Source organism: Mobula birostris, chromosome 31 (genome assembly GCF_030028105.1).
Source record: "Mobula birostris isolate sMobBir1 chromosome 31, sMobBir1.hap1, whole genome shotgun sequence".
Classification (NCBI taxonomy): Eukaryota; Metazoa; Chordata; class Chondrichthyes; order Myliobatiformes; family Myliobatidae; genus Mobula; species Mobula birostris.
The window spans coordinates 5,863,842-5,888,348 of record NC_092400.1 but is presented as its reverse complement, the minus strand read 5'-3'; the positions used below and the strand labels follow the sequence as shown (position 1 = coordinate 5,888,348).

The following is a 24,507-nucleotide window of genomic DNA, read 5'->3' as shown; positions in this document are numbered from 1 at the left end:
CGTGAATAGAAAAGGGGGATTAAATGAGTGGTCGATGGTCATTTTGGACTTGGTAGTCCTGAGGACCTCTTTCCATGCTGCGATCTGTGCTGAGGTTTGCATTGTTCTTGTGTTTCTCTCAGAAATTGTGAGAACTGATCACCAACACCCCTGAGTGATCAGTGACCTGAACCATTAAATTTATTTCTCTCTTCATTGGGGCAGCCTGACCTGCTGGAATTTCCAGCGTGGAATGTGTTGCTGTAATCTAGCTTCCAGGGCTGGTGCAGCATTAAGTCATTGTGATTGGTGCAAGTTCTAGTATCTGTGTTAAAATATGAGGTCCTAAGTTATCAACTCAAGTCCTGCTTCCATGGGCAAACCATCCCCCAGCTGTTTCAATGTCACAATGAAACTTTGCGGCTGAGCATATCGGGCCGATTCAGGATGGCACCTGCAACATCAGTGGAAGTGGGTGTGCCTTGGTGGACCTCTGCCCCATCTGTGGCACGATCTTATTGTGCATATGGCTAGACATTGGATTTCACCCTTCCTTTGAGGTGTTGAGTAACCTACTTGGAAATCAGCCAAGAAGGTACTTGGAGGTACAGGAGCCAGGTTTAGAAAGAGTTATTACCCTTCAGCCATCAGGCTCCTAAACCAGCTTGGATAACTTCACTCACCTCAACCCTGAATTGATTCCACAACATATGGACTCAATTTCAAGGAATCTACAACTCATGCTCTCAGTATTATTTATGTACTTATTTATTAATTATTGTTATTTGTGTTTTTTGTATTTGCATAGTTTGTCCTCTTTTGCACATTGGTTGTTTGTTGGTCTTTGTGTGAAATTTCTCATTGATTCTATTGTCTTTCTTTTTTTCTCTACTGTGAATGTGTACAAGAAAATTAATCACAGGGTAGTCTATGATAACATATATATATTTTATTCATAATTTTACTTTGGACTTTGAACTACTGGCAGTCAATTCCAAAACTGTCCAGGCAACATGATCCTTTTAAAAATGCAATCAATGGGCATACACTACTCATAACCATGATGTTGGTGCTAAACAAAGGCCATAAATTGTGTGTCAAGTCTCCTGTTTGCATAGGAGAGAAGAGAGTGTCAGTACTTGAATAGAAGCATCACTGGGTAGATGCTATCACCAAACGTCAGACATTGTGAAATGAATTGTACAGGGTGATGTCTAGAGCATTTCATCTACAAATAATCACTAGTGCAATTTAACCCAAAATAACATGGATTTTGTATGTGATTTTGTATGAAATGCCCAAGTTCCAGGCACCAATTTGTAAATTTATCAAGTTAAGCAGCACGCGAAAGTTTGAGAATTAGTCTTTCACTTAAGCATTCATTTTATTCACTTGAACTTTCAGAAAGCTCAAAGTAAGTAAAACTACATTCATAATAGTGCAGTCTTTCAACAAGGTACATACCTTCTTTGGACTACTCATAGATCACAAGAGACTTAAAATATCTCTCTTTAACAGTAGGCCGCAACTACATAAAGTAAATCGGTCTAATGTATTCTTGGTAATACATAGTAAATAATATATAGCTCGAGATGTATTGAATAATAAGATTTGAGTGACTGAATGACCTACTCTTAAATGTATGTCAAATAATCTGAAATGTAGATTTTAATGTTTTTCAGTAAGATAATTTTTCCACTTGTATCTTGATAAGGGCTTACAATATCACAATGCTCTTTACCTTCTACCCATCGATCTTTACCTTCTGTTCTACAGCTAGATAGAATATTCAAGCCCAGTGACTGAAAAACGGAGAAGTGCATTGATGCTTTACCACATCAGTGAGAATGTTAGTAGTAATTTATCAACTAATTTATGTACATCCAGGCAAAAATAGGAATACCAGCTTAGAGAAATCCCACCCAGGTGGGCAAAGCTTGGCAGTATGATATTGGACTAAATTAATGGATAAATTCAAATCATTTTTTAAAAACAGTGGCCAAACCTATCTGCATGATTATTCAGCCTATTTTTGCACTTGTTCATAGACTGTATTAAAGTATTTTTCCTCATATATGATACAAAGAGCCATTGACAAAATTATTTATTTTGTAAAGAATTCTTACAGTTCCAAGAATAAATATAATTTACATTCATTTAAGTTCATTGGGCTGTCGGAAGAGTAAAGTCTTCACAACCTGTACAACTCTTATTTGCTGTTCAATGCAGGAACAGCAAGACTGGCTTGTTCCAAAGCCTAAGATCTTCGCTCAACTGCAATAAGACCTGGTAAATTTGAATCCACGCAGTTTAACCAAAAGTTTGCACAACTTGCATGATAGTAGCAACTGTTGTAAAGCACTGAATCTACCTTGCCCTATATATAAAAAAAAAGAAAGAAGTGTAAAATTATTCAACTGAGGATATTTTAAAAAGATGTTAAATACTTTCAGGACAATCAGCTGTAGTTTGAAAACTAAGTCATGCATTTACTAATTCTGCAGCATTTCCTTTAGGTATTAATAAGGGGCAATTATTCCACAGCACCGGGTACAGAATTAGGAGCTAAGTTAGTACATAGGCTAACCCAAAGCTGATGAGATAAAGGTTCATCATGAGGAAAGAGCCAACCCTAAAAGCAAGCCTATCTGATATTAAAAACCCACAGCATGCAAGGAAAATAACATGCAAATGACCTGTGTCCATTCAAATTTAGCAATCGGCCCCAAAGTTCAATGCAGCAAATATCCAGTCTGAATCATTTGTACTTGCATTAAGTTCACTGGCTGTTCTGAGCAGGCATACTCTGCAGGTTTCGTTCTGATCATTTGTTGAATCTGTGACGGCTGAACAGTCAAGGGTCTGTTCAGAACACTGCAGAATATGAAAAGGCAAACTTCACATTAGCTGGAGAATTGCTGCCTGTTCTCATTTACCAAATAAGTGTATTCCTTCCTTTCGGTTTATGAAGACGGCTAGTTATTATAGGGTAATTCTATGCAGCGAATCATGGAAACTAATCTGACTACTACATCAGTTTGCAAATGCAGTGGAGCTGTATAATACTACTTCCTTGACCCATCGCATCCATGTTGATCCTTAGTAATCCCAATCATCTGTAATAGGCCCATCAAAATGTCTCAAGCACCGTAACTGAATCCACTGACTCTTTTGGCAGAGCTCCAGATGTCAACCACTCTCCAACGTCAAATTTCCTACAAATCCTCCCTCTGATCTTACATCAATATCCTCTTGTTTTTTTATACCCTTAGCATGGGAAAACAATCCTATCTACCCTATCTATGCCTCTTTGTCCTCTCCTAATGTACTGTGTAATGACTGTATGTAATACAAGCTTTTCATTGCACCTTGGTACATGTAACAATGACAAATCAATTCCATTTCTAGTTTCTGACACCTGTCACATGCTCCCTTTGTTTTCCCTATCAAATCTTCAATATCCTTTGTCATCCAAGCTTCCTTAATCTTGCTGTCTTTGCTTTTCACCCTTAACAGAACGTCCTGACCCAGAACTCTTTCTAACTCATTTCAGAAGACCTGCAGAGTGATGACCTTTTCCCCCCCAGAATGTCACCTTGTTCCACCAGAGGCCCAGGTGGCACCTGATACAAATGTCAGGAATGCTGAAGGAAAGCGAGTATTTGAAAAGCACAGGAAGGTGATACGAACAGATTTACACAATCCATTTATAACATAATGTTCTGCAAATCCAGTCTTTCAGAGTAGAGGGGAAGACCTGTCTGGGTGTATGGAGACACGAGACTGCTGATGCTGAAAACTTAGAGCAGCGTACGCGAAATACTGGAGGAACCCAACGGGCCAAACAACATCTACAGAGGAAAATGGACAGTTGACGTTTCTGGCTGAGACCCTTGAACAGGACTTATGAAGGGTCGTGGCCTGAAATATCAACTGTTCATTTTCCTCCATAGATGCTGTTGGGTTCCTCTAGCATTTTTTCTGTATTGCTATCGAAATGTATAAAAGCAATGGAATCAGAAAATACAATGAGAATCAAGGAGGTAAGAGGGAGGAGAACAGCACATGATCCTTTGAGTCAGATCTACTAATCGTCAAGTTTCCTATGCCAGGGCACCATTTTCTGCATTATCTTCATATCCCATAATTCCCTTTAAATCAATTAATCTGTTTTTAATGAATCAACAGCCAAGCTTCCACAACTCTCCAGGGGCAATGACAGGTTTAATAGGAGTCTTGAGGGACAATTTTTTTTCCACAGAAGGTAGTATGTAAGTGGCAAGAGCTGCCAGAGGAAGTGGCTGTCGCAGGTACTACGAGAACCTTTAAAAGGCATTTCAACAGAAAAGGTTTAGAAGGATCTCAGACAAAAGCTGACAAGTGGGACTAGTTTGGATCCGCATCTTGGTTAACATGGACCAGTTGGACAAAGGGCTTGTATCCATGTTGTTCATCTGGAAAGAGTGACTGATTTTCTAGATACTGGGAAGGGAAAGGGTAAAGGGACACGTGCTGCATCACCTGCAGATTCAAGGGAAAATGCTGTAGAAAGTGGAGTGGTGAGTTGTAATGGAAGAGCAGGGCCCAGGGAATGCTGGAAGGGGAGGAAGGAGGATGGAGGGCAGGAGTTTGGTGGCAAAATTTCCTTGAAGTTGGCAGAAATCTTTGAGAACAATCTGTTGAGTGCAAAGGCTGGTGTGGTGGAAGGGAAGGAGCAGGGGATCTTTATCCTTGTGGCCCAGAGGACAGGGGATGAGACAAGAGGCACTATAATTGGATGATATGCAGTGAAGTGCTTTGTAAACAATGGTAGTGACGAAGCCCAAACACCAGGAAATCTGTAGATGCTGGAAATTCATGCAACACACACAAAAAATGCTGGTGAACGCAGCAGGCCAGGCAGCATCTATCGGAAGAGGTACACTCGACGTTTCGGGCCGAGACCATTCGTCAGGACTAACTGAAAGAAGAGATAGTAAGAGATTTGAAAGCGGGAGGGGAACGGGGAGATCTGAAATGATAGGAGAAGCCAGGAGGGGGAGGGATGGAGCTTTTTGCCAATCAACTTTCCAGCTCTTGGCTCCATCCCTCCCCCTCCTGTCTTCTCCTATCATTTTGGATCTCCCCCTCCCCCTCCCACTGTCAAATCTCTTACTATCTCTTCCTTCAGTTAGTCCTGACGAAGGGTCTCGGCCCGAAACGCCGACTGTACCTCTTCCTATAGATGCTGCCTGGCCTGCTGCGTTCACCAGCATTTTTTGTGTAGAGAGGAAGCCACTGTTCAAAGAAGGAAGGTATTTCTGAGGTAAATGGCCTCATCATTGGAGAAGGGGCAACTGTGAGAATGGGGAATAAGGTCTCTGCAGGAGGCAGGGTAGGATGAACAGTTCAATAGCTATGGCATTAGAGCCATAGAGCCATATAGCACAAAAAGAGGAGGAGCTTAGGAGGAGACAATGGTGCCTGACAGCAGCTCCTCTGCTTGCATCTTCAGAAACAGCTCTATTTCCACCTTTGATATCTCTTTTTTTTCCCTTTCAAGTTTCTTTTGAAGACCCTGACCTGGAGTTACACGTTGACGTCGGTCTTTGGGGAAATGGGACCCGCTCTCGGGGCCTCGTGACCGGCTGCTTTTCGATATGCCAAGGACGTGGCCTGGAAGATTAGCACGCCTTCAGGGCGCTAGATTTTCGTGGATCCGGAGGTGGGCAGATTCAAGGCCAATGGCACTGCCTGGTGCATCATAGGAGATGGAAGATCATAAGCAGCGAGCTGGCTGCTGGCTGTGTACCCAGAGACCCGAGTTCTTTGGGCACAGAGCTGGGAAAAAGTGACGCAACAGACTTTTAACACCATAAATCAGTGAGTTGCTTTGTTATGCTCGCTGTGAAATAGGGACACCTCTTTTTCCCTTATTAAGGAGAGAGAGCCTGTGGTATGTTGAATTACTGGGCAAACGAGTAGTCTTTGGGGTACTGCAAATCTGTGTCTTTACTGATGCTTTGCTGCACGCTTGAGTGCTCCGTGGGGGATGCCGATGCTTTTTTTACCGGTGGAGGAGGGAGTTCATTGCTTTGCTGTTGCTTGTGCGTGGGAGGGGGAGCTGGGGCACTTTAGGGTTCTAACATTTAACTGTTATTCACTCCTTGAGGCACTCATCTGTTTTCGGGGATGTTTGTAAAGAAAAAGGATTTCAGGATGTATATTGTATACATTTCTCTGACATTAAATGTTCCTATTGAAACCTATTGAAGAGGCTTTTCAATCCAACTCACCCAGGCAGACGAAGATGTCCATCTAAGCCAGTCCCACTTGCCTGTGGTTGGGAAGTTAGTCAGGAGGTTCAGTCACTTGGCATTCAAGATGAGCTTGTAAATTGGATTCAACGTCAGCTTTGTGGGAGAAGCCCGAGAGTGCTAGTAGGTGGTTGCTTCTCTGACTGGAGGCTTAGACTAATGGTGTGCTGCAGAAATCGGTGCTGGGTCTATTGTTGTTTGTCATCTATATCAGCAATCTGGGTGTTAATGTGGTAAACTGGTTCAGCAAATTTGCAAATGACACCAAGATTTGGGGCATGGTGGACTGCATGTAAGGCTATGAAAACCTGCAGCGGTATCTAGACCAGCTGGAAAAATGGCAGGTGGAACTTAATGTAGACAAGTGTGAGGTATTGCACCTTGGGAGAACAAACCCAGGTAGGACTTGCACAGTGAGTGGTAGGGCACTGCTGAGTGCAGTAGAACAGAGAGATTGGGGAATACAAATCCATAGTGCCTTGAAAGTGGTAGACAGGGTCAGAAAGAGAGCTGTTGGCACACTACCCTTCAAAAATCAAAGTGTTAAGTATAGGAGTTGGGATGTGATGTCAAAGTTGCTTAAGACGTTGGTGAGGCCTAATTTGGAGTATTATGTGCAGTTCCAGTCACCTACCTACAGGAAAGACATAAGATTGAAAGGATACAGAGAAGATTTACAAAGGTTTCCCCAGGACTTGAGGACCCAAATTATAGAGAATGGTTAAGTAGGTTAGGGCTTTATTCTCTGCAGTGTAGCAGAATAAAAGGAGGTTTGATAGAGATATACAAAATTACAAGAGATATAGATAGTAGGCATATAATTGCAAGCAGACTTTTTCCACTGAGGTTGGATAAGACTTGAGTTAGAGGTCGTAAGTTAAGGGTGAGTAGTGACATTTCTTAGGGGAACATGGAGAGGGAACTTCTTCCATCAGAGAAATGCTAACAGAAGTGGTGGATGTGGTCTCCATTTCAACATTTAAGAGAAATTTGGATAAATACATGGATGGGAGGGGTATGGACGGCCATGGTCTGGATGCAAGTCATTGGGACTAGGAAGAGAAACAGTTCAGCATAGACTACATGGGCTGTAGTGTTCTATGACTCCTTGGACAGAGTTCCAGTAAAGAGTCAGAGCAAGTGCAGGTGAAAGCAGAATGGAGACTGGCAGACAAGGTAATGAAATGATCAAGTTCTACTAAAGTACACAAAGCAGCACTAATGCAGTTGTCACCGCAGTGGAGAAAAAGTTGAGGGTGTGGGCGTGAGTAGCTCTGAAACAAAGGACTGTTCCATATACCTGATGTCATGTGTGAAGCCAAGCAGAGCTGCAGAACGGATGCTGTTAATGAGAGAGAGATAACGAGAGACAAAGGAGAGATCAAAATGCTAATAAGAGAGAAGAGAGAGACACATAATTCAGCGTGTTGGCGTCTGCCACAGACAGTTTGCTCTGAACCTGAACTGTTCATTAACAGTCCTGCTGAGACAATAGGAAGTGTGAAGTTTGATGGACAGGTGATACCCCATCGGGGGGGGGGAGGGGAATAAAATAGCAGGTTTGCTAAGGCACAGGACACACACGCCACGAGACCCTGGAAAGAGCATTGTGCCCCGCAAGTTGGTGGGAGTTTGGAGGACCAATTCGTGGGAATCGGTCAGAGGCTCACAGGGTGTAAAGGTACGACCGGTGGGGACCTGTTGTGTGTCCGCCCTTGCCTGGGTGCCGGGTTCACCACGGAAGAACGATTGCATCCGGAACGGAGGGGTCACAATCAGTGACCACAATGGGATCAAAAGGCATCAAAAGGTTTGCCTGAAACCTCAACTGTATCTCTCACTCTCTCTCTCTCCCCAACAGAACAACAGTGATTACTTCGAACTGTACTAGACTGAACTGAACTCTGCTTCACCTTAAGACCGATCATTTTACCCCTAGACTGCGATAGAGCTTGGTTGATTCTTATTACCCTATTTCTGTGTATATGTGTATACTATCATTGCTAACCTGTTACATTTATATCCTTGCGGTTAGTGTACTGTATTACTTATTTTTTTTAATAAAACTTTATTAGTTTCTAGTAATCACAGACTCCAATGAGTGTCCTATTTCTGCTGGTTTGACAACCCAGTTACGGGGTACGTAACACTGACAAGAACAAACATAGCCTGGGCCCATGCGAGTGTCCACAGTTACACCTCTGGTCTGGAGGAAGTGAGTGGACTTGAAGGAGATGTTGCCCAATGTGAGAACAAGTTCAGTCAGGCGAACCAGTCACTGTACAGACCTGTAACTAATAGTTTTCCATTGCAACATTATATTCACCTGTAGAAACATGCATGACCAATAAATCACTTTCTATAAACTGGACAGATTCTTGAATGATCAGGGCAAAGAGGGATATGGAATTAATGCAGGCAAGTGGGATTAGTATAGATCAAGATGACGATTGGCATAAACAGGTAGATCAAAGGGCCTGTTTCTACGGTGTTCAGTTCCATGACTTCATAAAGGAAGGCTCCGTATTCCTGCAGTGCAGAATACCCATGGTATTGTGCCAGTTTTCCTTGATATCTCACCTACACAGAATGTGGAGAATGCAGAGGAAGGGAATTGGACTGGGGCATGGCACAGCCTTCTGGTGCACCCGGGTAACATCACTTAGCTCAACTCTGAACTGATTCTACAACCTATGGACTCACTTTCAAGGTCTCTACAACTCATGTTCTCAGTGTTATTTTTTTTATAATTTGCATAATTTGTCTCCTTTTGCACGTTGGTTGTTTGTCAGCCTTTGTGCTTAGTTTTTCATTGGTTCTATTGTATTTCTTTGTTTTACTGTGAATGCCTGCAAGAAGGTGATAGTTTATGGTGACACAAACGTATTTTGATAATAAATTTACTTTGAACATTGGCAAGCAAAGATATCAGGGACAATCAGTAACCAAGGAAACTTAAGGAAGCTCCTTGGAGCACCGTGGATGCCTTGCACAGTAAGACTTCTGCGGAATTTATGCCAAATGTGCATATGATTTGATGAGAAAAGCCCAATAATCTCCAGGCAACACTGTGTTCCATAAACAGAGGAACTGTCAATATTTTTGACATACAGCCGTCAGTTTTCATCTGAAAATGGCCTTCCAAGACCAAGAATTTGGGCATGTAATGATAGAGTCCAAAGTAATACAACTTGGAAACAAGGCGAATGGCTCATTATATCTGTGCTCACCAAGGTAGTCCCATTTGCACAATTTCCCTCTAAACTCTTCCTACCCATGTCTTTTAAATGTTGTTATTGTACCATCCTCAATCACCTCTTCTAGCAGTTAATTCCATATAAATACCACCTCTCTGAAGAATTCATCCATCAGGTCCCCTTTATACCTCTCACCTGTCACTTTATACCTGTGCTCTCCAGTTTTTAATTCCCCTTCCCTGGGATAAGAATAGTGTGCATTCACCCTACCTACACCCCTACATCCCTACCCACAGCCAAGCTTCAGTAATTTAAAGTGAATTGGCTAAAACAAACTAATAAAGATCAGGTCCCAAATGTTTTGAATGTGATACAAAGCACTAGAGCATCAATGCATTTATTTAAATGAAAATAGGGTAATCACACAAACAACTGAAAACATTTACAATTCATACTGATGCCCGAGATTTCTAGACTTACCAGCATGTGTAACACGGAAGGACTAAATGAGAAGAACGCTTGTAGGTTGTTCCACATTAGTTCAATGTCCCTCAGACAATTCTGGAGATTTTCGCTGTTGATGTTCAAGTCCTTCATTCCTCCTTCCACTCTCTTTGCCACTTTATACACCTCAATGACACCTAGGAGTTGCAAAGAGAACTTGGATTATGATATTGTGCAGATGGGTAAACTTTCACAATGTCGCAGATATGCACATCAGTTATTGGCTTAACTATAGGATCCATCAGTCTATTGAAGTTACTGATTACTTTGTTTACCACGGAATGAAAGAGCATGAAATCAGAGATCTTCTTCTTCAGCCCTGATACCCATTCCTCTAGCTGGGAGTCTTCACTATATCTGACTTCCAAATTCACAATCTATCTGGACATCAAATGGTCTTACTCTTTGTAGGTGCAAATGTCATAAACTGCTGTGTGTGACGTTGACCACTTCAATTTCCCTCATCTGATGTTCTCACTCTAATTCATCTCTGTCCAAAGTTGTAGCATTTTGGTTACTAGGGATTATCCTCAAACTTGCCAATGAGGAAGATGCTGTATTTTTTAAGCAGATGGTCCTCCATCTCACATCTACATGCAATGTGGACAATGCAATAGAAAACAATTGGGCTGGGGCATGGAAAGCAACATGATGGATGCTTTGGACTTTTCGCCAACAGCCCAGGCAGGATTATGCCTTAAGTGCTAAGATGAGTATGAATCCTCATATTAGACACAAAGAACTGAAGGAGCAGGGAAAGGATCTGAAAAATAAAGGCAGGGCAGAAGAACAGAAGCTAGCAAAGGTTGGTGATCACAGGAGAGTTCTTTGGGCGACACAAAAAAGCGACACAACGGACTTTTAGCATCGTAAATCAGCGAGTTGTTTGTTATGTCTCCCCTCTCGCTGTGAAACAGAGACACCCCTTTTTCCCTTATTAGGGAGAGAGAGAGAGCCTGTGGTATTGCAAATACTGGGTGAATGAGCAGTCTTTGGGATACTACAAGTCTGTATCTTTATTGATGCTTTGTTGCACACTTGAGTGCTCAGTGGGGCGCTAATGCTTTTTTTTTGCTGGTGGGGGAGGGGGGAATCGTTGCTTTGCTGCTGCTTCTGCCTGGGAGGGTGGAGCTGGGGGGGGGGGGCTTTGGGGTTCTAACTGTCATTCATTCTTTGGGGTACTCCTCTGTTTTCGTGGATGGTTGCGGAAAAAAAAATTCGGGATGTATTTTGTATGCATTTCTCTTTCATTAAATGTACCTTAGAAAGGATTGTAGCATGCAGAGTTAGGACCAACACAGCATACAGGCCCATGACAGAATAAAAACAAGATTATGGAGAGTGGGAGAATGGTCAAGAGAACTCTGGATTAGACAGGTCCAGAGTTAACAAAAGGCATGGTTGAATGCCTCAGTGATAAAGTTAGCTGGGGCCACCACTGTTCCTCACCTGAGATGTAAGCAACTCCCTGTGGAGATCGTACCACTTCACTGCACACAGACGGCTGGCTGATTCCACACAAAATATTATTCGCACCACTAATGACCTAAAAAAAAAGACCACATCTGTGATATAAACAAACTCCTATATAAGTAATTCTTTTCATTCAATTTCTATCAACATCTGCACTTCATGAAGCTTCCGAACACTTTGATTGCATGGACCAGCTCGAGCTGTTCAGGATGTGTCAGTTGTCAAAGCCTCACAGCCATTATAGCAGAATTAATTTGATTGCCCTAGGCCTTTGGCAATTAGTCGCACATAGGAAGCTGAGTGAGGTTTGGCTGGACATGTTGATTATCTTTTCCCATTGATAATTGGATCACAGTTTCAACCTGAGCAACAACATGTCATTTATTAACTGCCTTTAAAGGCAGTAAAACATTCCATCATTGGCAACGGAAAAACTAGCAGCAAGCCTAAAAAAGACACATTAAAATCGGCATCAAAATACTTGATCAAAAGGGAGTGGGGGTTTAAACAACAGCCTTAAAGAATGAGAGATATGTGGAGAAGCAGAGTGAGCCAGAAAGTAAGAAGGGGCAAACATATTTGGAAGGCAAATTCCAGACCTTAACATTTGCATTGTTGAAGGTACGGCAGCTGTGGGGACAGAGTGGGGGACGGACTATCGGCAAGAGTTAGACCAAAGTGTATTCTTACCTCTATGTTCTTATGTTTTATCTTCTGGACTAAAACTCATATGTATATTGTAGAAGAATGTACAATTCTACTTATCCAAATTGAGGCATTATAGCAAAGATCCAGTTACTACCCGGCCCTGGGACCAATACCACAAAATAGAATGGAACACTCATAAATGACAATAAAAGAGGACTGCGTGTCCTCATAATCTAATTTAGTGTCCTAAACTTTCCAACTAGAATTACTAAATGAAGCAATATCTTATAGGGCTCCAGCACTCAGAGACAGATTGATTCATCTGGACTTGTCAATCATCATCAGTATATGCCCCGGAATATGTCCTACCTATCGTACTTTAAATTGTTGAAAAAGCTACAATATCTTGACTTATTTTTATTCTTACCTTGAGGACATTTAAGAATAGTTACAGATGTAAAATAATAAAACCAAGTCAGTGATACATAAGGGAAAATTCTCCAACGCCTGGAGTTATACCTAGCAGGTAGAACGATCAAAATAGGTGTTGGAGGAAGACAATGATTCAGGGCAGTTTACTGAGCACAAACAAGAAAGGGGTACAATTACCTTCCTTCCAAAGGGTTAGAAGTGGAGTGTTAGTAGATGGCTGCAATAGTTCCATTTTCGATACTAAAGTATTCTGTGTCTGCAAATCAGCCATGGGCTGGACACACAAATGCCAGGTAAGTACCATCACTGACAAAGGAAGGGTTAATCATACCATCTGGCTTTCAGTGGTGCTGCCATTGTCAAATCCATGCCGATAAACATCATCGTGGACCCAATATGGAGATGTGGTTGCAGGGTGGCCAAGGATGGGTGCTCAATATTGCAGGCAACAGGACATTCCAAAGGGGAAAAGACATGGGCTAGCATTGTTAATCAAGGAAGGTGGTGAGTGGTGATGTAGAGGCAGTAGATAGTAATGTAGAATAGGTTTGAGTTGAAATCATAGTTGAAATAGTGTGTGTGTGTGTGTGTGTGTGTGTGTGTGTGTATATCTATAACCCCCGTACCTAATAAGGACAATTATAATAGTATGAAGGTGGAGCTGTCTAAGATGAACTGGAAAAATTAGCTAAGCGACAGAATAGTCAATGAACAGTGGCAGGTATTTAACAGCTGATCATAACATTCAGCAGGAATTTAGTAAGAGGGTACAATCTGTGGTTATCTAAAGAGGTCAAGGATAATGTTAAATTGAAATGCAGGGCATACAAAGTGGCAAGAGTTAGTGGTAGTTAAGAAGACAAACTGGTATGGCCTGGTATGGGAACAGCAATGCCTTTTAGTGAAAAATTCTACAAAAGGTAGTGAATTCAGCCCAGTACATCACAGGTAAAATTGAGCACATCTACATGAAAAGCTGCCGTAGAAAAGCAGCATCCATCATCAAAAATCCTCACCACCCAGGTCACGCTCTTTTCTTGCTGCTGCCATCAGGTAGAAGGTACAGGTGCCTCATGACTCACACCACCCGGTTTAAGAACAGTTACTACCCCTCAACCATCAGGATCTTGAACAAAAGGGGATAGCTACACTTATTTAAGGACTCTTTTATATTGTTATTTCATGTTCGTTATTTATTGCTATTTATTTATACCTCATTTGCACAGTTTGTTTATAGTTCCTGATGTTTGCAGTTTACATTTACTGTTCTATAAATTTACTGAGTATACCCGTAGAAAAAGAATCTCAGGGTTGTATGTGGTGACATGAATGTACTCTGATAATAAATTTTGCATTGACCTTTGAACTTAAAAAATGTTTTGTTGCTTGGTTAATGGCATCTATCAAAACTTTCAAAGCTGAAATCCACAATAACTAACCAGAACAGTTTTATATGACCTCCATCATAGTTATGAAATGGTTCTGTAATACAGAGAATGAGCTAACCCAAAATCAAGTGATCAAAGCTCATTTTTTTTGAGAGCAAGAGAAAGTAATTGATTGTACTTCTCAAATACTAGGTTGTGTTGAAACAAAATGCTAAAAATTCCTCTGAGGATAAAATTCAGCTCCAGCAACAACGCAAGTGGGTGTGAAGGTTTGATACTTCTCACTTGATTTTCTTCCCCTTTAGCAGTAAGCTGTATACTTGACAGATTTAACTTTAACAATAATATTCTCTCTTTTTTTCCCACATGGGTTTGCTGGTTAACTTGAGTGATATTTGAAACACATCTCCAGCTTCCCAAATGCACCAGAAAACAATTTTCAATTCCTTTCATCAGTCCTAATGAAGGGTCTCGATCCAAAACTTTTATTTAATTCCCTCCATAGACGCTGCCGCATTTGCTGAGTTCCTCCAGTATGTTGTGTGTGTTTCACTTTCAATCCCTCTTAACCACCTTTCCATATACTTCTCTGTAAGGCATCACATTTAGTAAAAGTGTGTATATTGTTGATTTACCTATAACTACAAATGAGACTTCACACTCTTAAGTAAAATGCAAAATGTGCAGAGAACGTAATGTTTTGTTTAATTTTGGACTTAAAGATTAAATATTAAAATAAACATATTTTACCTTATAAATGCCATTGAGACATCTTTGTAAATGGTTGACTTTGGCTTCCATGATGCATAGAGTGCAAACACTGTGGGAATTAAAATGCATAGTTTTGTTAAGTTAATGAAGACTGTGAAATAAATTAAAGCTGTGCTGTGGCAGTCAACATGGGCATATTCTACAGGAGCAAATAGATTGTTAATGCTGTACTTCTCCGGAATTTTTCCTCTAGAGGCTGGACCTCAGGAATTGACGTGGGCTGGGTTTCCAGGTATTGTCTTCCTGTTGAACTAAACAGTATGAAGTAATATTGGATTCAGATCATCAAGAGCATGTTATAATGCTGCTCTCTAATCACAAATCTTACCGTTTACCAGAATTCTAGAGGAAGTTTATTCATTTGGCCATCAATGCAAGATATAGTGCAAATTCAACAAACTATACCCAGTGGCCATTTTCCCCTGTACCTAATAAAGTGGCCACTGAGTACATGTCTGTGGTCTTCCGCTGCTATAGCCCATTCACTTCAAGGTTTGATGTGTTTGTATGTTCAGAGATGCTCTTCAGCACGTCACTGTTGTAACATGTGGAACGAGTCTGGCCATTTTCCTCTGACCTCTCTCACTAACAAAGTGTTTTCACCCACAGAGCTGACACTCACTGAATGTTTTCTTTTTGTTTGTTTTTGTTGCACCATTCTCTGTAAACTAGATTGTTGTGTGAGAAAATCCCAGGGAATCAGCAGTATGGCACCAACAATCATGCCCTGGCCAAAGTCACTTAGATAACATTTCTTCCCCATTCTGATGTTTGGCCTGAACAACAACTGAACCTCTTGACCATGTCTGCATGCTTTTATGCACTGAGTTGCTGCCTCATGATTGGCTGATTAGATATTTGCATTAACGAGTAGGTGCACCGATGTACCTAATAAAGTGGCCACTGAGTTTATGTTATGTAGAATACAAGTGATGGAACTTAACTCTTTTCGTCATAGTTTTTAAACGTTCATGTACTTGCATTAGTTTGATGATGTTCTTCTTATTGTTGGAACTCTGTAACCTATGGATTCGTGTCATAGTGCAAAGTATCTAATGATGGGAAAGCAATCTCACAGCAACATTATTGAAATATTTGAGATTGCAGAAATAATATGGATATTAAAAAGTTAAACTGATTGAACACTTTCTTTACAGATCAGTTTACGGATCAGAGCTAGACTGGGTTCTCAAGTTGGCATGACGTGATTAGAGAGACTCATGGTTCTAATCAAGGGCCTCAGCTTCTCATCACATATTCCAATAATCTAGATGAAGGAATGTCATGACTCATAACCAAGTTTATAGATGACATCTCATATCTAAGTTTGTTGGTGGCACTCTAAATCTTGGAGATAGATATAGATAGTAATATACAAAAGGGATCTGGACAAAGGATTCACAGAAATAAATCATTGTGGGTTAAGTTTGAGGTCATCTTCTTTAGTCCTAAGAAAGAAATTTTCTAAATGATGAGAACTGAGGAATGTTGAGGACAACAGAACAGGCACCCAGCTACTAAAATCTAGTGGATAATGATGAAAGAATTTCTGAAATCTTACAGAATCTTGCTTTTCACGTCAAAGGGGATGAAATTCAGAAAGATGTAGGTCACTGTGCAGTTCCAGAAAGCTCTGGTTAGACTTCAGTTTGAACACTCTTAAGGACAGGGTACTTTAACCAGTGCATATATATTGGCCTTGGATACACTCGGGGCAGATGTATCAGAACAAAAACAGGTTAAATGGTTTATCTTCCTTTTAGTAAGAGAAGTTACTAAACTTTCCTGATGAAAGGAAGGTTTCATCGATGAAAGGCAGATAGAGGGCAAGTTATTTTCTCAGGTGAAGGAGAGATGGTAACAGTTTTAATGTGAGATGTTAGAAGCAAAAATATTTGGCATCCTTATAAAACATTCGCTAGGCCACATTTGGACTATTGTGCGCTGTTGTATAGGAATGATGGGATTACACTGGAACAAGTGCAGAAGAGATTCACCAGGATGTTGTATGAATTGAAAGACTTTAGTTATGGAAAAGATCGGACAGACTGGGTTTGTTTTCCCTGGTATGAAGTAGGCTGAGGGATGAACTGATAAAAGTAGATTGGATTATGAGAGGGGCGGATAGGGTAGAGAGTCAAAATATTTTACCCCCATAGTAGGGGTTTCAAAATCAATAGGGCATATGCTTAAGGAGAGAAACAATGGTAAGGTTTTTTTTTTACACAAAGAGCAGTTGATATCTGGATAACCTCTCCCAGGCTGCTAGGTCCTGGGATTATATGCCTGTGTGAGCCAGAGACACGGGGGCTTCTCGATCAGTGAGCCCAGATTTCAAGCCAGGAGTTCGATGTCCCATCATTGGAGAGTCTGGGGATCGATACCAAAGACTTCATCCAGTTTGGAAGCCTGGAGGTGGAGGGCTGACCTGGAGGTGGAGGGCTGACCATGTGTGTGAGTGGGTGGGTGGGAGGAAGGAAAGGGGTTTGTTTCAATCAGGAAATGTCAGAGTTCTGCTCCCTCGGTGGTGACTGACAACGTGGTCACCCGTCAGCTAAAGCACATTGGCACATGCAGGATTATCGTGAAAGGTGACAGGGGAGTTTACTGGAAGCTGTTTCCTCTGGAGTTGTGGGAGCACAGATCAATGAGAAACAAGCTTAAACTTAAGACCAGGCCACCTTCGGGACAGAGAAATTCTTGTTTCCAAAAAAACTGTTGAATCTACATTAACTAAAATGTCTAAACTGAGATTGATAGATTTATGCTTGGTAAGAGCAAGAAGGGTGACAGAATCATCTGTGGTAGATAAAATTAAGAAACAGATCTGGCTTGGATTCCTATTGCCTTACTACTGTTCCTGTACTCCAAAATATTAGGCCTGGCAGTCTGTAACTTTGAAAACATGGAATATCATTTTAAGCTGGCAATACTTTAGAATGTTCTGCGCCTAGTTAGAAAAATTTATGGAAGGTACAGGCTGTTCCACTTTAAAGACCTTAGTAAGTCCAAAGATTAATAACATTAATAACACCAACAGGTTGTAACAGGTCCCCTTTCCAAAGGTTAATTCAGCTTACATTTTTAAACTTGCAGGAACCAGGCTGTTTGCTGACACCTTTTATAAACTTTCTGACTCTCATAGAGAACAAGCCTATCTGTGGCACTTCCCTGCTTTCATCAAAAGCCGGGATAAGAATCAGAGTGCCAGAAGAGCTAGTGGAGAGGTTGTGGAGACACGTGTTGGTAAGACCTCAGACAAAGTCAGGAATCAAAAGGTTGAGCATGGCCTGACTAGTGCCCTGAGCTGTGTATATTTCAATGCTAGAAGTAACGTAGGAAGGACAAATGAGCTCAGGGCATGGATCAACACCTGGAATTATGATGTTGTAGCCATTAGTGGGACTTGGTCGCAGGAGGGGCAGGACTGGCATCTCAATATTATGGGGTTCTGTTGAAGTGACAGAGCAGGATGTTGTTTTCAGTTGCTCAGTGATATCCTCACAAAAAAGTTAAGTTTGCGTAGTTATGTTATAGTCCGCCATCCAACTGATCGCCCTCGTTTTGATATACAAAGGCAAAATCCAAACCCGGGACTCTACAGGTTTTTTTCAGCATTTAGAAGGATCTAGATGAGCCAGAAAGATGGATGGGGGGTAACAGATGGAGTATAAAGCAGACAAATGTTAGGTAATGCATTTTGAGTCATGTAATACTCTCCAGAGGTATGCAGTCAATGGCAAGGACCATAGGAGCATTGATATACAGAGGCTCATTGCATTGCAGATTCATAGCTCCTGAAACTGGCAACACAGGTGGATCAGGTACTGAAGATGATTTAGTTTGCTTGCCTTCATAGGCAAGGGTATTGAGTATAAAGTTTGGGATATCATGTTTTAGTATACAATTCACTGGTTAGGCCATACACGAAATATTGTGTGCAGTGCTAGAGTGTGTGCAGAAGAGATTTACCAGGATCTGGTCTGCAATGGAGAATTTAGTTACAAAAAGAGATTGGATAGGCTGGTATTGTTCTCACTAGAGCAAAGGGGGCTGAGGAGTGACTTTATAGAGGTTTATAAAATTATGATGGGCATTGGTAAGTAGTTTGGGAGTCTATAAATAAAGAACGTAGGTTTAAGGTAAAAGAGACCTTTTTTCACACATAGGGTGGTGGTTAACTGCAGCAAGCTGCCAGAGGAGGTGTAAAAGGCAGGTGTAATCATAGCATTTCAAAAGCATTTGTACAGTATAAGGATGGGAAAGGAACAGAGGAATATGGGTCAAATGCAGGAAATTGGAATTGGTGTTGATAGACATCTCCATTGACATGGATAAGCCAAGACAAAAGGGCATGTTTCCATGCTGTTCCAATCTATGACTAAGAACTTACTGATTTCAAAACAGTTTTGCTATCATTTATAATATTTCAAACTTTATCTTAATCACTTGTTTCAACCTGATGGGAAGCATACCAGGGTACTGGAAGAAATGGTGTAAGTTATAGTAGACATGTTTGTGATAATTTACCAAAGTACTCTAGAATCTGGACAGGTATCCTGGCGAAGTGGAAGACAGCAAGAGTCACACCACTGTTCAAATAACGATGTAGACTAAAGTTGGGTAACTATAGGCCAGTTAGCTTAATGCCTGTAGATGGGAAAATGCCTGAAGCTATCAGTAAGGGAAAAATGGTGAGACAGTTGGATAGAGGTGGTTCCATCAGGCAGACAGAGCATGGATTAATGAAGGAAAAGTCCTGGTTGGCAAAGTTACTGGAGTTCTTTGAGGGTATAATGAACAAAGTGGATAGAGGATTAACAGGTGGATTTTATTTACTTGGATTTCCGGAAGCTTTTGAATAATGTGACAAAAACAGACTTATCCATAAGATAAGGATGCATGGAGATGGGAGTAATATATTAACATGGACGGAGGATTGGTTAACCGATAGAAGGCAGAGTTGAGATAGATGGGTGTTTCTCTGGCTGTCAGTCAGTGGTGAGCGGAGTGCTGCAGGGTCATGGTGGCCTGCAACTGCTCATGATATACATTAACATTATGGGAGAGGGGACCAAATGTAGGGTATCTAAGTTAGCTGATAACACTATATTGAGTGAAAAAGCAAATTGCACAGAGTATGCAGAGAGCTATAGATATGTTAAGCCAGTGGGCAAGGGTCTGTCAGATGGAGCATAACACTGGTGAATGCGAGGTTACCCACTTTGGAAGGAAAAAGATCAGATTATTATTTAAATGGTGAGAGATTGCAGCATGCTATTGTGCAGAGGGACTTGGAAGTACTTGTGCATGAATTGTAAAAGACTGGTTTGCAGATGCAACAGGATATTAAGAAGGCAAATGGAATGTTGCCTCTTGTTGTTGGAGGGATTGAATTTAACAGTAGGGAATTTATGCTGCAACTGTACAAGGCACTGGTGAGGCCACATGTATAAGATGTTGGTGAAGTGAATTTGGATGCAGGTCTGGTTAACTAGCTACGAGATAGATCTTACAGAGGAATACAAAATTTTGAGGGGTATGGATAGGGTAACACATGCAGGATTTCTCTCTGAGGTTGGCCAAGCCAAGAACAGGAGGTATGGGTTTAGGGTGAAAGGTGAAATATTTAAGGGAAACCTGCAGGTGTGGGCCGAGCTGCCAGCATAAGTGGTGAATGCAGGTTTAATTGCAACATTTTAGAGAAGTTTGGATGGATATGTGGATAAGAGAGGAAGGACGGTCTATGGTCCGGGTGTGGGTAGATGGGACTAGGCAGAAAAACAGGTTGGCAACAACTAGATGGGCTGAAGGGCCTGTTTCTCTGCTGTGAGTGCTGTATGACTCTATGATTCTTTAAAAGACTGAGGTGTGATTGAATGTTGAAAAGGATTTACTTGTTTGGAAGTAGTACTTTAGCCTCAAGTTTTACAACGAATTAAGAACATTAAAAGTGTTAAGAAGGATTTAAAACTTGGCAGCCAAATTGTCTATCACAAGATCCCAGAAACACCAGTGGCGCCTTATTCTAAATGTTGCATGCCCTCACTACTGCATTAATACTCCCAAAGCTCTGGCATCATACTTAAATCATCGTAACATTCTGTCTTAGAATCGAGATCCAAGATTAACAGCAAATCTTGGTTACTCTACTTAATATTAGATAACAGCATAAGAAGTGATAAGATGGTGTTACCACATGAAACAGATATTTGTTTCTGGCACTAAGCTTTAATCTCCCTTCACATAGTAAGACTGAATCTGACTCCTTTGTGACCTACATATTTGTTAACAAATGGACCATATGGATACAAATGATGTTATAAGATTTACAAAATCAATGTATCTTTTAAAAGGTACAATATTAAATCCAGTATACTAAAGATGTTACATTTCACATTCCTCGTTTCTTACCATTCTTGTAAAGTGGAGACTTGTCTGTCTTCAGTCCTTCAGGCCTTGGAGTATATTTATTTGTGCATTCTGTACTTGACAAGCCACCAGCAAGCTAGGGGTTAATTAGAATAAGTTACAGCCAGCAGTTTCATAGAACAGAAGCAATTTAGAATCCTCCACAGAAGAATTTCAAAACAAAATGGACCCAAAGAGTTCAGTTCATACAGCAGTCAGACACTTAAAGCATTCTTCCAATAGCTGGAATAAAGGGAAGTTAAGTTCAGTGCACTTTGCCCTGAAGTAAAGGATTTCTGGGTTTAAACTTCCTGTCTTCTTAGGTCATGTGATTACTGGTTAGACAGCATTCTGAACAGATGTGAGATCCTTTTGCCAAGTCATGTTAAACAGGACACAGATTCCTTTGAAGCAGTGGGTTACAATGTTGCACAATACTCTAAATGTAACCCTGCAGATTTTAACGGAACACCATTTTGGTGTAAGAATGTTACTAATTATATCATCTGACTAATATATACAACATACAGCGCTTTGAAAAAGTATTCAGCCCCCAAGCCTTTGTTCATATAGGTGAGCATTACAACCAGGGATTTGGATCAATTTAACTGGGTATATATTCTACTGAATGTTTTATTTGGCCTTTATCAATGGGTTAAGAAAGCAGGAAGTGCAGGAGAAGGAAATCTGAGGAAAGGAACGGTCAGGTGTTTCAAAGTGCAAATTACAATTTTTCCCCTAAAAATTATTGCAAGCCTATTTTAAAAACAACTTCCCCATAAATGATAAAATATCAAGAATTAACTCAACATACACATAAACATACATCCACAAAATGCTGGAGGAACTCAGGACGAGCAGATGAAGGGTCTCACCCAAAACATTGACTGTTAACTCTTTTTCCACAGATGCTGCCTGTCCTGCTGAGTTCCTCCAGCATTTTGTGTGTGTGTGTTTCTTACATTTCCAGCATCTGCAGATTTTCTCTTGGTTGTGAACATATATCAGACATCTACATATAAAGATGGTTTAGATTTCATCAATCCCCACATTTTCTTAACCTTTGTGATCTCTGGTTCACCGGAGTAGTTTTGGGGACAGAGAGGGGAATTGGGGTCATGTTTGGGTTTAGGGACAGGATTATGGGGGAATTAGAGGACAGACCAAAGTCTAAGCTTCCATTCCACGTTCAAGGGCCAGCGGCAATAGTGTGGTCAGACATTAGGCCTGCAGACCAACAAGGACACTTGGGGTCCTGATATCGGTGAGATCAGAGTTTGAGGCCTAGTATTTGGGGTCTCATCACTGGTGAGTCTGGTGTTCAAGACCTGGAGTTCGGGCCATCATCCAGGATCCCCATTCGTCGTCATCTGCTAGTCCTGAGTTGATATTCAAATCGAAGCCTGAAGGTCAATTGGAGGTCAAGATTGAAGCCCATAGGTCAATTGGAAGTCCAGAGGCCTAGGAGCCTGGATTTGCGAATCTCTACAAGTCCACTGAGGAAGCTGAGTCCCAGTGTCTACGAATCCATTGGTCCACTGGAGGCTGAAGAAGACAGCCTGCCCTGGGGTTAGAGGACTGTGTGTTTGGGTGGGATGGAGGGAGGAATGGGGCTTATTTTGCTGTTGTTGCTTTGTTGCCTGGTATGTTCTGTTTTGTTGTGTTCTGCATTGCTCTGCCAAACATTGTGAGCTTGCTATGTTGGAGCCGGAACGTGTGGCGACACCTGTGGGCTGCCTGCCACACATCCATACGTCTGTTGGTTGTTAACGCAAATGACTCATTTCACTGCATGTTTCGAAGTGCTTGTAATAAATAAATCTAATCCGAATCTCTCAAATTCAAGAGCGTTTCTTTACACCTGAGATGCCAATCCTGGACATTCATTGGTCCTTGAAGATCAACATTTGCTGTAGACTGTGCATCTTCAGTGCCGCCTGACCTACGTCCTGCTTGCGGTCTGCAGGGTGACACTGAGCTTCCCATTACTTGCTACTTGACTTCTCCATCCTGCTCCCACCCCGACCTATTAATATGTGACTTCCTGCACTGTTAAAATGAGGTCCAATGCAAGCTCAAAGGAAACAGCACCTCAGGTTCGTTGTGAGCGTATTGCACCCTTCTGGATTTAGTGACTGAATTCTACAACTGTAGATACAGTAATCTGCTTATTCTGTTTGTGTGTATCGTTCATCTATGATATAGGCTCAGCTCATTCGTCTCTATGCCCTTTTCCACGTTTTCTCACTGGGAGTGAAGGACACACCAAACACCAACCTGCCCTATCAGACAAGTTTCCCTACTTGGCATTTATAACATCTGTACGTTTGCCTGTCTATGTTCTCACTCTTTAACCACTCCCATTCACTTACTCGACATCTTCTGGCTGAAGAAGTTCCTCCTCACCTCAGTTTTAAAGAGATGTTAACAGTTTATCTCCCAACCCAACTCTCTGACCAGATCCACTTGATCTCACCAAATTTACCCTATCAGCGACATGCCCCGTCTCCATCACAGGGGCCATAGCCTATCCTTCTCCTTCACCGCCATCCAGACCTCCTCCTCCATGGAGGGAATATTACAATTAGTAAGAGAGTCTTGGATCTGAAAGCACAGCCTCGGAATGAAGGGATATCCCTATAAAACTGTAACGAGGAGGAATTTCTTCAGCAAGAAGCTGGTAAATCTGTGAAACTCATTGCTACAGAGAATTGTGATGGCCATGTCATGGCTGTATTGAAGGCAAAGGCTGGTAGGTTCCCAATTGGTAAGAGGGTTAAGGGTTACATGAGCAAGTTGGGAGAATGGGGTTGAAAAGAAAAATCAGACATAATTCAAGGGGGAAGCAGACTTAGAGGTCAAATGGCCTTATTCTGCTCCTATGTCTTATGATCGCATGACTACTGCAGCTTAACAAGATTATTTTCTCTTTTTCCCAGTTCTGACTTGAAACATTAACTGTTCCTTTTCCCACAGAGGTGGCCTGAGCTCCTAGGTATTTCCAGAATTTTCTGTCTTCATCCTCCCTGCCAGTGGTGGGATGATGGAACCTATCTAGTTGCTCAGCCTCAGATTCATCCTGTGCGTTGTGTTCTTGCTCACGTTGCCTCTTCCATCAGACACCAACATTTAGCAAACAGTACGACCTTCTTCCTCTGGCTCCATCCTGACAACCTTCCATGGACTGGTGCTGGAATACCATCACAGTGTCCACCTCCTGAAGCTGTCTTCCGACCTGGTGAACTTTGCCACCGCTGCAGGATCCTCATTCTATCCTTTCAAAGCCAGGCTCCAATATGCTGATCTGTGCTGAGATCCCAAATTTTCCTATGACGTAGAAGGATGCCATTTAGCCCAACGAGACTGTGTCACTGATGAAACATTCCCCGTCAGTCATATTTTCTGTAA

At 41.5% G+C, this 24,507-nt stretch overlaps 1 protein-coding gene across 3 annotated transcripts in view; it reads right to left on the bottom strand.

Annotated features, from left to right (window-relative positions):
* Positions 1-970: 970 nt before the first annotated feature.
* The window catches only part of LOC140190788 (synergin gamma-like), a 62,194-nt gene continuing 38,657 nt past the window's right edge, over positions 971-24,507 (bottom strand). The window contains exons 1-6 of one of the 3 annotated variants that reach the window (XM_072247623.1): positions 21,103-21,384; positions 14,668-14,737; positions 11,426-11,522; positions 9,953-10,113; positions 2,676-2,853; positions 971-2,356 (exon numbers count right to left, since the gene is read on the bottom strand). In XM_072247623.1, the coding sequence (XP_072103724.1) occupies positions 2,692-2,853; positions 9,953-10,113; positions 11,426-11,522; positions 14,668-14,718 (471 nt within the window). In that variant the 5' untranslated portion in view covers positions 14,719-14,737; positions 21,103-21,384 and the 3' untranslated portion in view covers positions 971-2,356; positions 2,676-2,691. Of the gene's footprint in view, positions 2,357-2,675; positions 2,854-9,952; positions 10,114-11,425; positions 11,523-14,667; positions 14,738-21,102; positions 21,385-24,507 lie in introns of those variants that run through there. The other 2 variants (XM_072247622.1, XM_072247621.1) reach the window with 2 other exon arrangements.